Source organism: Balaenoptera physalus (assembly GCF_965194825.1).
Source record: "Balaenoptera physalus genome assembly, chromosome: 2".
Classification (NCBI taxonomy): domain Eukaryota; kingdom Metazoa; phylum Chordata; class Mammalia; order Artiodactyla; family Balaenopteridae; genus Balaenoptera; species Balaenoptera physalus.
Window position 1 is genome coordinate 61,580,251 of NC_138883.1, and position 16,018 is coordinate 61,596,268.

At 31.0% G+C, this 16,018-nt stretch overlaps 1 protein-coding gene across 16 annotated transcripts in view; it reads right to left on the bottom strand.

Moving 5' to 3' along the window:
• MIPOL1 (mirror-image polydactyly 1) overlaps nt 1-16,018 on the bottom strand; it is a 336,357-nt gene that overhangs the window by 245,121 nt on the left and 75,218 nt on the right. For 13 of the 16 annotated variants that reach the window (XR_014261134.1, XM_082452167.1, XM_082452168.1 and 10 more), the window contains 2 exons: nt 14,717-14,867; nt 13,329-13,434 (listed from right to left, as the gene is read on the bottom strand). Coding sequence is in view for 15 of the 16 variants with exons in the window: in XM_082452167.1 (XP_082308293.1) it covers nt 13,329-13,434; nt 14,717-14,867 (257 nt within the window). In the remaining variant the exon portion in view is untranslated. The remainder of the gene's footprint in view (nt 1-13,328; nt 13,435-14,716; nt 14,868-16,018) is intronic. The other 3 variants (XM_082452170.1, XM_082452164.1, XM_082452174.1) reach the window with 1 other exon arrangement.

Consider the following 16,018-nt stretch of genomic DNA (forward strand, 5'->3'; position numbering starts at 1 on the left):
CATTATTCTGCTTCTATGTATCAATTCATCATGCTGTTTTGAAAGAAATTTCTGCCCATAATGTAGTACACAGTAATGAATTTTATTTTCCCCTTCTAGTTGTATACAATCTCCTACGAAGGATATTCATAACAGCTTAGAGAAAACAACATGATGTATTATGAAGAATATGGGCTTTAATTCAGATCCAAGGTGTTGTCACAGTAAAGTTAGGCAACTTGTTTTTTTTATACTTTTCTTAAATTATGTTAGTCACCGTTCAGGTGTATAAAATGCACAGAATACCATCAGTTACGGTTATTAGGGGAAATTAAATGAGATGCTATATAAAAGCTCTTAGTCAAATAAAGTAGATTCTCAACAAACGTCAATTCCATGCCACCAATACCATCATCACTCTCAATCCACAGACTCACAATTTGGCTTCATTTCCAGACATATTAAAAATGTGATTTTGATTAATTTGGACCATTTATATCTATAGCCATTTCAACATTTCTTGCTTTTTTCATTTTTACCTTTTTTATTGGCATGCAAAAACTACAAATGGTAACTGAAGGAGATATTATTCAGAACACATTCAGAACACTACAGTATAATGACACAGGTCTGTACAAAATATGATATTCTAAGATATTTTTACATTATAAAATACTTCTAATTTGTGGGTCAGATAGGATGCACAAAATGATGCTAAACAGTCACCTAGGTACAGATTAACACGTATGTTACATTGCCCTGTAATATTCTGGCATATTGAAAGGTTAAAACACTATTTACTAAACTTTAAATGCCGACAGGCCTCCTATCACTTCTGTATAGTGTGATGAGATCTTTATAAAGTGACATTTAATGTAAGCTGTGTTCTACTTTATATACAATAACACTTGATTGAAAAGGTAAAGCTGTTAATATCAAGGGCTTTAATAAGTCTTGTTAACTCTATGCTTAAAGACAAATGCTTTACATCAAGGGTATATTGGGTCCTGTGTGATGAAGAGAAAACATTTTTCCCTCTATAATGCTGTATCAACTTTAAATATATAAACAATGTGTGTATCTAAAGAAGTATTCTAAGGTTAAATTTTAAAATGCCATAAAACACACACACACAAAAATCTGATTATATATTTTATAAATGCTAAGAAAAGTTTTCCAAAAGTAAGGTATTATAAAATGATAATTTTTAACACCTATTAGGTTATATGTGAAATTTGTTGATTACAAAAAACCTGATTCTTTTTCTAGAATTCAGTACTTCTAAAGAATCAATGTGCAACTCTCAAATATTTTTAGTAAAGAAAACTTAATTGTAAACACTGAGCTTTTCCAAGGTAGATGACTATTACAAAGTTCACTAGAAAATCAATATAGCATTTTAGTTGGAATTTGCTCATTAAACACCCACAGCTCTAATGCAAATTATGATGGAATGAATAAAGCAAATACATATGCTTCTTTCTTTTTATTAAATGTAAAATCTACTGTTAATTGCATCTCGTATGTCATACAAACTTTTCTCCTTAACTATTAAATAGAAGCTTTAACAAAAGTCATTAGAGATTCTCTTTCTTTGACTTGAATAAATTTCAATATTTGTTCAGTAAAGGTTCACAGCAGTTAAATTACATTAACAAATATTATTAGCTACTATGTAAGCCAACCCAGTAAAATACTTGTATTGTAGGTAGAACAAATCATTGGGTGTTTACAATAATATTTGGATATCTCCATTTTTAAACACGGTTATCAAATATCCTATAATTCTTAGTCAAATGAGAAAGATTCAGAGAGGATCACCCCCACCCGCCACCCACAAATACTCAAATTTGTTTAGTAAGCTAATTGTTTTCTAATATAGGCAAAAGTAAATATGAAGAAGCTGAACCATACTAAGTATGAGTTTATTGAATCAAGACAGAGTACATACTTCCTTAGTAGAACCCAAGTCTATTGACAAGCCCATATTCTACACTTCTCAAACTACTTTTAAAATACAGTAGCAGTGAGACAGTATATTGGAAAACATTCTAGTTTAAACACTGAATCATGATTCTCTAAATAACATAATTTGGAGGACAGACATTTCCCAGGAAAAAGAATCCATTTAACATCTTCAAGGTAGTTATGTAAACAGAAAAGGCTGAACTAAGGAGAGGGAAGAAGAAATCATTAGGATTTGAATTTGAAACATGTAAAATAATCACTGATTACAATTCAGCTTCCAAAATTCTAAGCAACAAATATAGATAATAGTTCGGTAAAAGACTTTATTATATATAAAAGAATTTCAGATTGTCTGAGCATTTACTATTATTGCTTTACATGATGTGAAATGAATTCCTTGCAAACATAACATTTAGTGTTTTACAAAACCACCCATATATATTCCAGAACCACAAACATTATGCTATGTCTTAATTTCCTTAAAATTTATAATTTCTCTTTGTTGGCATAAATTGCTTATTATAAATTTAAACACAGATGGTAAATGCCACACACCAGTAGAGAATTAACCAACCTATTCCAAGTAGTTTGATGGTTCTACTCTTGGCATTACATTGCTGGATTCAACTCATTTCGTCAGAACTTCTTTTACAAGCCAGAATATTGTATTTCTAAAACTGGATTTGAATGTTCACCATTTTACATGACTATTCTGTAAATAACCTTTTCTGATTAAAAATACAGGCTCGTAAAAATGTGGGGACAGAAATGTTTTGCATAGTTTTGTAACTTTCTGTGTATAATTAAAATAAACAGGATATGTTCTCATATTCTTCAGTATTATTCAAAATTATAAAATAGAATAGAATAGAATTTAATCATTTGGACATGACATATTTGATTGAACTAAGATGCTCCTAAAATCAGATTTTACACTGTTTCCAATTTTTCACTATATAAACAACACTGTAATGAACATCTTTGTACACAAATCTTTATGTATACACACAGGTAATTACTAAGGAAAATTCCTAGAAGTATGATTATTACATTAAAAAAGTTTTTTAAGCTCTTTACATATGTTTTAAAATTTTCCTCTGTAAAGCTGCTATAAATTTATACTTACCAAGAGTACAGAAACTGCTAAAGCTTGATTAGAAAATTATATAAAATTGTGACTTTAAGTAGCAAAAATATAAAACAGTAACTCTTTTTGGCAAAACTCGCAATCATTATATATATGTATTGAGTACAGATAACTCAAAAGACTATATAAGCACACTTTCCAAAAATGTTCTTTTTACATTCATACCTTTAATATATCTGATATTAGAGCTATAATTTTTTTTACATGTTTATTGGAGTATAAAATTGCTTTACAATGTTGTGTTACTTTCTGCTGTATAACAAAGTGAATCAGGTATATGTACACATATATCTCCATACCCCTCCCTCTTGTGTCTCCCTTCCACCCTCCCTATCCCACCCCTCTAGGTGGTCACAAAGCACCGAGCTGATCTCCCTGTGCTATGTAGCTGCTTCCCACTAGCTATCTATTTTACATTTGGTAGTGTATATATGCCAATGCTACTCTCTCACTTCGTCCCCGCTTACCCTTCCCCCTCCCTGTGTCCTCAGGTCCATTCTCTACATCTCCGTCTTTATTCCTCTCCTTCCCCTAGGTTCTTCAGAACCATTCTTTTTTTTTTTTAGATTCCATATATACGTGTTAGCATACGGTATTTGTTTTTCTCTTTCTGACTTACTTCACTCCGTATGACCGACTCTAGGTCCATCCACCTCACTACAAATTACTCAATTTCCTTTCCTTTCATGGCTGAGTAATATTCTATTGTATATATGTGCCATATCTTCTTTATCCATTCATCTGTTGATGGACACTTAGGTTGCTTCCATGTCCTGGCTATTGTAAATAGAGCTGCAATGAACACTGTAGTACATGACTCTTTTAGAATCATGGTTTTCTCAGGGTATATGTCCCATAGTGGGATTGTTGGGTCGTACGGTAGTTCTATTTTTAGTTTTTTAAGGAACCTCCAAACTATTCTCCATAGTGGCTGTATCAATTTACATTCCCATTACATTCCCACAGGTTCCCTTTTCTCCACAACCTCTCCAATATTTATTGTTTGTAGATTTTTTGATGATGGCCATTCTGACCAGTGTGAGGTGATACCTCATTGTAGTTTTGATTTGCATTTCTCTAATGATTAGTGATGTTGAGCATCCTTTCATGTGTTTGTTGGCAATCTGTATATCTTCTTTGGAGAAATGTCTATTTAGGTCTTCTGCCCATTTTTGGATTGGGTTGTTTGTTTTTTTGATATTGAGCTGCATGAGCTGCTTGTAAATTTTGGAGATTAATCCTTTGTCAGTTGCTTCATTTGCAAATATTTTTTCCCATTCTGAGGGTTGTCTTTCTTTTCATCTTATGTTTTCCTTTGCTGTGCAAAAGCTTTTAAGTTTCATTAGGTCCCATTTGTTTGTTTTTGTTTTTATTTCCATTTCTCTAGAAGGTGGGTCAAAAAGGTGCTGTGATTTATGTCATAGAGTGTTCTGCCTATGTTTTCCTCTAAGAGTTTTATAGTGTCCAGCCTTACATTTAGGTCTTTAATTCATTTTGCATTTATTTTTGTGTATGGTGTTAGGGAGTGTTCTAATTTCATTCTTTTACATGTAGCTGTCCAGTTTTCCCAGCACCACTTATTGAAGAGGCTGTCTTTTCTCTATGGTATATTCTTGCCTCCTTTATCAAAGATAAGGTGACCATATGTATGTGGGTTTATCTCTGGGCTTTCTATCCTGTTCTATTGATCTATATTTCTGTTTTTGTGCCAGTACTATGCAGTCTTGATTACTGTAGCTTTGTAGTATAGTCTGAAGTCCGGGAGCCTGATTCCTCCAGCTCCATTTTTCTTTCTCAACATTGCTTTGGCTATTCGAGGTCTTTTGTGTTTCCATACAAATTGTGAAATTTTTTGTTCTAGTTCTGTGAAAAATGCCATTGGTAGTTTGATAGGGATTGCACTGAATCTGCAGATTGCTTTGGGTAGTAGAGTCATTTTCATAATGTTGATTCTTCCCATCCAAGAACATGGTATATCTCTCTACCTGTTTGTATAATCTTTAATTCCTTTCATCATGTCTTATAGTTTTCTGCATACAGGTCTTTTGTCTCCTTAGGTAGATTTATTCCTAGGTATTCTATTCTTTTTGTTGCAGTAGTAAATGGGAGTGTTTCCTTAATTTCTCTTTCAAATTTTTCATCATTAGTGTATAGGAATGCAAGAGATTTCTGTGCATTAATTTTGTATCCTGCTACTTTACCAAATTCATTGATTTAGAGCTATAATTTTTAATATAAAAGAGATAAGCTCATCCCTGAAGTATTAAAATCAATATCAATAATTTTAGGCACTTTTCAAATATACTATTAAGGAGTATTTAACTTATTTTCTGCACAGAGTTTCTACTTTAAATTTTAACAGATACCAACATGAAAATTCTGTGAAATATAACTGCTACCTAACCTTTTTCCAAGATCATTTCCTCTTTAGAATTGGTTATTGTTATGTACGATGGTTTCTCTCTTTTCCTCTGTGAGACAGACTGAAGCAATGGGAAGACTATAAGCCTTCGAATCAGATGGACTAAGGTTCAAGTCACAGTCTTGACACTTAGTACCGACCATGTGTCTTTGGGCAAGTTACTTATTAGCCTCTCCAGGTTTACTTCCTCCCATGTAAGATGTAAATATTAACTAATTTATGAGATTATTTTAAGGATTAGAGACAATGTATAGAAGCACCTAGGATATAACTGGTACTCAGTGAATTGTAGCTAATATTAATATTTGATTATTTTTATGAAATTCTTAAATCTTTGATAATGTCAGAAGTCATGAAAACATTTTTGTTCTGTTTAGCTTTTAATTTAAATTCATAGTTCACTGTGAATAGATTTTAAAAGGGAAATAAACAGAAAAGTGAAACAAAAATGTTTGAAACGAAGGATTGGATGATGAGAAAAATTACCATTGAGATATATATATTTATTAGCATTTATTACTTTTTACTTAAATGTGAATCTGAAATAAAAGAAATGAGATGCACAGAATTTGGGTTTTAATCTAATATATATCTGTGATAAACCTTCATGTAGACTGTTACAACAGCATTTCCTTTGCTTCCCTGTTAGTTTTTACATAATGTGAATACTATCATTATAATGTGATCTCATGTTACAAAATTGGCCATACTCTACCTGTAAGCATTATTTGACCTGGCACTCATTATAATTTTCATACTCATAGGATTCTACAGCCAAAGATAATAATATAATCAGCATTCTACCTATCAATATTTCTAACTGCTGTATTTCACAGAGATGGGACTTTTTGTTTTTATCTGAAATGACTAGCTATATTCTTGAAGTCCTTTTTCCTTCCAAATTAAAAAATATATAGATAGATAGATACATGTAATACTCCATTATGTTAATACTGTTACATCATTTAAGTGTTAAAGACTAACATATTTTATTAATGCCCATTTATATACAGAAAAATGGGATTCCACTGTGCATTATTTCTTGAAAGCAAGTATTATGCTATTTTCTGTTCTTCTGATATATAGAACTAACTGACTCTTGTTCTTTTTAATCATTATACGGTCAGCATCATTTGAGATATGATATATGGTTAACAGGTAATTTTTTTTTACAAGAGAAAAATGTAAACATTTTCTATTACACAACAATTTTTATTTTTCTATGTTAATTAGTTGGGATGTCTTAATATATTCGCTATAATGGTAGATTACATACCTATACTTTTAACATTTACATGTTAACCTGAATAGGAAAACTTAAGTTATACGTTTCAGGGATTCTATGTTCTGGTGCTTTGGATAATAACATTAAACTCATCTCATCTCTACCAAAAATAAAAGAACATTCTCTGTAATAAGAAGGGCTTAACAATATTTTCTTTTATTTACAAGTCAGTCTAAATATGGGTGCCCAGGGAAGAATCTATGTTTAAAGAGAAAAAGCAGATTAAACGCTTGCAGAGTCAGTACAGTATGCTAACTAAGCAAATTATGTAACCACTGAATTATATGTAAAATGTAACTAAGATAAATAGATAGATAGATTGATTGATTGATTTATATAAATATAAGACTTAAAGAACTAAGGAGTTCTTCTGACTAAAACCCAATATTGGCCTTATTTCAGTTTAATTGGAAGAGGATCTCAAATTCATCTTCTCCATGAGATACCAGGAACGTGGATTTCTCTTTGTACCAAAGGTTAATAAGAAATGTGTCTGCAAAAGTCAAACAGCATTAAATACCAAAATCTGATTATTATTCTACAGGAGTTGTTCTGTCATTCATAATCTCTCCATGCTCCAAGCTTCCACAGCTAATCTTTAATGGATGACATGCAAGAAAGAAAAATAACTAAAATATAGAGCAGAGACTCTAAAGTGAGCATTTAAGAAATAGAAATATAAGGCTTTTGAAGAAATATAAATATTTTAAATATCACAAAATAACATAAAAACTATTTAAATAAATACTCGTATAAAAATTTACACATCTGTATACTGTAAATGCAATAGATTAATAAAAATTAAGAGACATTAAACACTAGACAATGCCCACTGAGACTGTTTCAGAAAAATGAAAGGCTTAATTAAACAAATTATTTTTAAAAGTTATAACCACGTCACTCACGTAAGAGTGATTAAATTAAATGGATTCAGATCAGGTCATACAATACTATCTCTCACTGTCAAACTTAATTTAAATAAAAGAATTTTTGAAGTATTTATGATTTAATCATTTTATTTAGATGAGAAAAGACATTTACCTAAAGGACAGAGACAATGTTTCAGTTGTGCTTCTCTAAAACATCCCCTAGTATTTGAAGGTCATACATGTCAATTTACAAATCATATCATCCACATATATAATTTAATGAGTTAAAACATAATAAGACCTACTTATCAAATTCCTTTTTCTTTTTTGTAGAGATGTAAAATTTTTTTTCATATTTTCAAACTTTCTAAATAAGGTTAATTCTGAAAGTCAAGGAAAACTAAAACCTGTGTGGATAAGATGAAGTAAATAAAATATATTTTTAACAAGGAATACATATCAATTCTTTGTGAAACAAAACCATATATAAGTAGCTATGAGATAGTTATTTATGTTAGTTACACTTTGATATGCCCCCTATTAGATCAAGAAGTCTTGAGAAAACACGATGGTGACATCATCACCTTATCATCATAATTACCATTTACTGAGTGCTTTCTAATGGGTTAAGCACTTCACAAACATTATCTCACTTAAACGTCACCAAACTATAAGGTAGGTTTTAACCAAATCTTAGTGAGGCTGTCACTTACACATGATAAGCAGTAGAAAGATTAGAACAAAGGTCTGAATCCAAAGTCTAAGCATTTAACCACTATCTACTACAATGGTGTATTATGAATGAGAAGTGACTGCAAACAAAAAGACATGTTCGAAATACCAAATCTGTTTTATTTGCTGATGCATATTCAGTGCCTAGCACAGTGCCTAGTACATAAAAACCCCTCAATAAACATTTCTTTAATTTTTAAAGAAGTTAGCATAGTCCCTATTAAGCACCTAATAAAAACAGTATCAATGGTGGTGGTGATGATGACAGTGATGTCAAAAAAGTAAGGGAAGGTAAAAAGGTCAACCATTTGAGATTTTATCATGATGTAGGTCACAACGGAGTTTCCAATTCTCATGAGATCACATTATAATGACAGTATTCACATTATGTAAAACTAACAGGGAAGCAAAGGAAATGCTATTGTAACAGTGTACATGAAGGTTTATCATAGGTATATATTAGATTAAAACCCAAATTCTGTGCTTCCCATTTCTTTTATTTCAGATTCACATTTAAGTAAAATGTAATAAATGCTAATAAATATACATATCTCAATGGTAATTTTTCTCATCATCCAATCCTTCGTTTCAAACTTTTTTGTTTCACTTTTCTGTTTATTTCCCTTTTAAAATCTATTCACAGTGAACTATGAATTTAAATTAAAAGCTAAACAGAACAAAAATGTTTTCATGACTTCTGACATTATCAAAGATTTAAGAATTTCATAAAGATAAAAATAATCAAATATTAATATTAGCTATAATTCACTGAGTACCAGTTATATCCTAGGTGCTTCTAAAACATTGTCTCTAATCCTTAAAATAATCTGGTAAATTAGTTAATATTTACATCTTACATGGGAGGAAGTAAACCTGGAGAGGCTAATAAATAACTTACCCAAAGGCACATGGTCGGTATTAAGTGTCAAGACTGTGACTTGAACCTTAGTCTCTGATTCGAAGGCTTATAGTCTTCCCATTGCTTCAACCTGTCTCACAAAGTACTGGGAACATTTTGTTTTATGCGGTTTTGATTATACAAGATTCTTATTCTTATAAATTATACAATCAGCTGGGGAGACAAGTTGGACTAACATATACATAAGTTACGTAATAAACACATAAAAGTAAAAAAGGGAGAAATCTGAAGGACAAGAAAAATGGCACAGTTTAAATGGCAAGATCTGATCAAAGCCATCACATGGATTTCACATGACGTTGGCTTATGTAATCTTTATGTGTTGAACCTATCACAGGAATTATTTTAAGATTAGAGATCAAGTAACTTAAAAAAATCACATCTTTTAAAAGTAACATTACTATTTCTAATACTAAATCACTGCAGAAAACCTGAAAAGGCAGAAAAAATCCTGTTAATTGAAGCATTTATACACCCATTAACACTATCAAAATTTGACTCTCATTTTATATTATATACATGTGTATATAGTTTTTTAACAGAAATTATAAATACAGCTTCCCCCTACTTCTTTCACTTAACTTTAATTCATAAAATTTTTTTCATATCATTAAATATTCTTTAAAAACGTTTTTTAATTACTGCACAATGTCTCATAGCATAAAGGTACCTGAATTTATTTAACCATTGCCTTATTATTCGATTGATTCTAATTCTATTGCTATCATAACTAATACTGATATGAATATTCTTATATATATATAAATCTTTACATTTAATATACTCAAAGAAAATGGCTATTTCCTTAGAATACCTCATATTTTAATTAACATTTTATTTGAAAAACCTATAGACATACATTTTTGTATCCTATTTGCAATTTCCAATGTTCAGATATTTTAGCACGTATTTCTTTTAATGTGGAATATTTTGGCTTTTAAAACATTTTATATTCTGCTTAAGTATACTATAATACTTTTATGTGTATGCACATTTGTAATATACTTTAGCAAATACATTTTTATTTTGAATATAAAAATGAGCAGTGATAGAAACAAATATCCATGCTTGTGTGGATTCTCTGTTCTTTCATATGACTAAATAAAACATTTATCACATGTACTCATAGTACCATAATGTTCCTCTTTCTATGAGGGTAGTAACATACTTTTGTTATTGTGTTTAGCTTTTTGATTACACTTACTATTGATCACGTAGGAGATAAGCTTTTTCAAGATTAGCTTTCTTTTTTAAGATAAACTTTTAAAAAATTCATGTATAATGAGAAAATATGAAAAAGTTCAAGAGTTACCAAGTCAGTTGATAAATTTCCTGTAGTTTCAAACCAATGGATTTCTTAAACAATTCAGTTTTTTTCTTTTGACATATTATAATAATAATTCTAAGGTTAAAATTAAAATATCTTAAAGTTTTTAATAAGATAGAACTAAAACATTAAAAAGTAAAGATACATTTTGAAAATTTATACTTTAAAAAACTTAGGGGATTTAAATTTTGAGTCATTTTTTTCTTTTTTTAAAATTTATTTATTTTTGGCTGCATTGAGTCTTTGTTGCTGCGCACAGGCTTTCTCTAGCTGCAGCGAGTGGGGGCTACTCTTCATTGTGGTATGCGGGCTTCTCACTGTGGTGGCTTCTCTTGTTGTGAAGCACAGGCTCTAGGCATGCGGGCTTCAGTAGCTGTGGCACATGGGCTCAGTAGTTGTGGCTCATGGGCTCTAGAGCGCAGGCTCAGTAGTTGTGGCGCATGGGCCTAGTTGCTCCGCGGCAGTAGGATCTTCCCGGACCAGGACTCGAACCCGTGTCCCCTGCATTGGCAGGTGGATTCTTAACCACTGCACCACCAGGGAAGTCCTTGAGTCATTTTTATAACTAAGTGGTTGGACATGTTTCTTTAGGATTGCTTAGCTCCAGAGAAACTATATAGCACTGCTATTTTCATCAATTTAGGAAGCTATAAAAATATCCTAAGCATCTTTCAAACATTCAACATTTATTAAAATAGTATTTTGTCATTAATGAGAAGAATTTGATCTTAACAAGAATCATAAAGCAATCAAATTCTTTCCATTTTATGCATGTGTGATTCATACTGTTTAGTAATAGGGAAGCCTTAAATATATACCAATAAATAAATATGTAAAGTATATGATTAGCTATATTACACAAAAGTTTAAAGAGTAAATATTAATGCTTAATGAATTTTCTCCTCCAAGAGATAAATGAGCTACCCAGATATATGAATTCATGATTTACAATAAATCACAATGGCCTAAATCTTATTAAATTACATCTGTTAAGACACATACAAAGTTAAATTATAATGCAAACACCTTAAAACAAATGTATTTCTTGTAATACCATTCCAGCAATTAGTATACATATTTGATTATAAAAAGCCAAGAAACTTCTAAATTGTTCTAAATTTATATTTGAATTATTTATTTTTAACATACTGTTAATTTTCCTTAAAATATATTACTCTCATATTTCCCCACTAAAAAAGAAACAAAAATTTCATAGTTGTTTAACATAATAGAAAAACAACCATCTGGTATTTGGCTGGAGTATTTATTTATGATCATCTTAGTTATATTTTCATGGTGATGTTCTACTTTGCACGGTAATATTTTGAAGACAGACAGTATCTGTTAATCATGTCTCTGACCTAAAACACCAGAATTCTTTCATATGCAACCAGGTTAAGTGGTTTGTTTTTTTTTTTAATTTTTTATGTATGTATGGCTGCTTTGGGTCCTCCTTGCTGCGTGTGGGCTTTCTCTGGTTGTGGCGAGTGGGGGCTACTCTTCACTGGTGTGCATGGGCTTCTCATTGCAGTGGCTTCTCTTGTTGAGGAGCACAGCCTTCAGTGGTTGTGACACGTGGGCTTCAGTAGTTGTGGCTCGCAGGCTCTAGAGCGCAGGCTCAGTAGTTGTGGTGCACGGGCTTAGTTGCTCCGAGGCATGTGGGATCCTCCTGGACCAGGGCTTGAACCAGTGTCCTCTGCGTTGGCAGATGGATTTTTAACCACTGCGCCACCAGCGAAGTCCCAGGTTAAGTGATTTATAAAGTATGATTATAACTTCAAACTAATCACAAAATACAATTACTTTTTAAAAGCATTCCAATTGATATAAAAATGTTAAAATAAGGGATCTATAAAATGCCTCTGAGTGCTAATTTCTACTATTCTATGAAATGTCTCTTTTCTTAACACACTAAAACAGTGTGAGGAAGAGAGTTACAGGGATAATATATAAAATGTAGAGAGAGAGAGAGACAGAGTCCATCAGAGACAACTGAGAATCACCTGATCATATCTGTAACACATCACAGATACATTTTAAAAATTTTCTCCTTGCCATGACCTGTGAATGAAGATAGACTCCAAAACATATTTCAGGCATTCATTTATAATCTTAAACTCTGGCAACCTTTTACCAGAAAACATTATCTTCAGGGAAAGATCTTTTCAGGGCAAACATTATCTTCATCATCACCCACGTCATCAGATGAAAATTAATTAACTGCACAAAACAGATTTTTGAATCAAATGTAGGTTTTCACTGGCAATGAATATATGACTATCTTCATACAAAGGAGAAGTATTTCCTCTCAACAAGCTAAAACAGTAAGTGGTATGTGAACTGCTGGTTGAAAGGTAGAGGCACTGGTAATCATTATTTCCCCTTGTTTGTTCAGGCCCTTCCAACAAAACAAACAACCTTTTTGTGATTGGATTGACATGGTGTTAACAATGCATTTAATGCCCAAATCAGTATGAATACAGGTAAAGCTCTCACTAATACCAGTACCAGGATGTTAAAGCCACCTATTTTCTAAGCAGCCAAAAAAAAAAGAAAGAAAGAAGACAGAGCTTTCCCTCCTTTGACAAATAAGCTAGTATGCTACTATTCACCAAGCCACATCAGATAATAACCTTGTGTATGACTTTGAATGCCATATGTTAATACTGATCTACTATACCTGCTGTTTTTTCAGCAATTTGAGCTTCTGTTGCTTTTTCTTGGAGTTCCAGTTTAAGCTTTAGTTTTCTCTGTTCTTTATCTTCTTTAGTCAGTTTTTCTTGAAGCTAAAACACATTGAAAAAAACATAGATTCTTACTAATAAATTTCTTGCACAAATATACTTAATCCCGAAGATAATTTTTGCTTTTCTCTAGACCCTTATAGAATAACTGTATTAACTTACTGAATACATAACTCCAGGGGGAAAAAAATTTAAGGTTTTAAGATATTTTATAAAATAATAATTACCTGAAATGACATAGAAATTATAAAAACATTTTAATATACACTTAATTTATGTGTGTGTATAGGCAAATGAAATTAAAGAAGGAACAACATTATTATTAAAAATAACTACTGCAGCAAAAAGCAATCTGATCCATTCTTTTGTCTTAAAGCAAAAGACTTGGAAGGGACTATCATAATAAAATAATGGGTAGCACAAATTATAGCTTCTTAGTAATTCTAATATTTTCAAACAAAATTAATTAAGATAATAATCTTAATATTTGATACAAATCTCCCTTTGAGAATGCTATGCCATCATATTCCATTTAAATTGGCATTGGCACCTGGCTCATAATTGGCATGTAATAAACAGCTGGTAAATGAAAATACAGAAAATATCTCAGGCTTTCATACAGGATCCCTCCAAATGTTTTCTTTTTAATTTCTCCCTCCGTTTATATCATTTGTGCTGTTTTCCGTCAGACACGATCAACATTCTTAACATCATGCTTCAGTTTGATTAGGTCAAACAACTAGAATATTAGAATCAGAAAAGTATGTAGAGGTTAAAAAGAAGAAAAAGAAGGCAAGCATAGAAAGTGAACATTATTTAATAACATTATTTAAAGCTCAAAGGAATGTAACTAGAAAAAGAGTCAGAAAAGATAAAACATGACATGACAAATTGGATTGGACAAAATGTAGCAGTATAAGATAACACAAGGTAAATGACAATATTTCCAAGCCTTGCTACTTTAAAGTTTACATATATTATTGAGGTGAAATACAGGGCACAGATACTACTAAAAAAAAGAAAAAAATGTTAAGAAAGTAACATGAAATCAATGAAGTAAAATTTGAATTTTTTAGGTACCACACATCTATGAAAAAGGAAGTGATATTGCAAGCCACCAAGGCAGGAAACCAAAGAAATTGCTTTTCACAGCTCATGTCTCAACTCAATCACACTGTGAATGGCATGGTATGGCAACAGCATAAAGCTACTGTTAAAGGATTAAAGTACACAATAAAACTGAATTATGATGAGTGACAAAGCAAACTTAGAAGGTCAACAGCTAAAAGTATACTGTACAATCATCAGACTTTCTATATTGTACCTTTTTATTGCTTGCTTTGAGAATGTCCAGTTCTTTGAGAAGTAATGCTATTGTTTCCTCTTCATTTAAGTCTGAAGTAACTTGACAAGGAATCATACATTTGTAATGTAAATCATTATTTCTATGTTCCATAATGCTGTAATAAAGAAAACTATTAAAACAATATACATATAATTTCAACTATATAGGATCTATACATTTTACACTTCAAATGGGGGAAACATTTAATTTTAACAGTAAGTATGTAAAGTTACTTAGTTTAAATTTTTTCTTGTTATGCACTGTTAAGAAAATACTATGGATGAAAAAGACTAAACATTGCAATTTCACAGAGGTGCTAATATACAATATATCACAGCAGTGCTAATACATCAATTTCACAGGGAGAGCTAAATCTGTGAAAAGCATTTAGTAATGTCTAGAGATTCATGGTTCAGTATACTTAAAGATCGCAGTTTTTAAGGGCTTGTGAATATTAATTCAATTTGTACTTCTTGTCAGGACTCTAGATACATTTCTTACTTTTCTGAAAATGGGAACAATAAATATTCTTTCATTATAATTGACAGAATATCATATTTTCATTATTAAATTCGTAACATTAAAAATGAAAACCTATTCCTGTAACATTTAGGCAAAAAAAAATTTGTACAATGTGTATGCTATTTGAGAACAATATTAACTTGTTAGCAAGTACTATAAAGGAAGGGAAGGGAAAAGAGATGACTTTAGCCTAATCTCTATTATTTACTTTTCCCATGTGGTTATAAAGTTTATCACCTCTTCATTCATCCCTACTCCCCAAAAATGTACTCCAAACTGCACTTTGATAAGAATATAACTGATTGCGAAGAAAGTGGAACATATTAATATATCTACTTCATTATATATTAATATTCATTAATATAGCTATTTCATAATTTTTAAGTAAATAGAAATAGCTATTCCTATGTAAAACTCCGTTAAACAGTATTCCATAAAATATGATTTTTGTCTGGACTGAAAACATAATATTTATATTTCAATATAATTATAAATTATATTAGTTTGAGAATCTTTAAATTTAGCAGTATTTTCATAGTACATGACTAATTATCAAAGTGCTTTTCTCCCATAGGTAAAAGTCACAGGTGTCAAAATTCAAATCCCTTCATGAAATAGGTAGCTACATAAAGTGAATGGGTAGAAACTACAGAATGCAAAATAATAAGGAAGGTAAATGGGAGAGTAGACAACCCTTCTAAAAGCATTCAAATTCATTTAAATGAAGAAAAGTGCTGACCAAAATCAAATCATATCTTT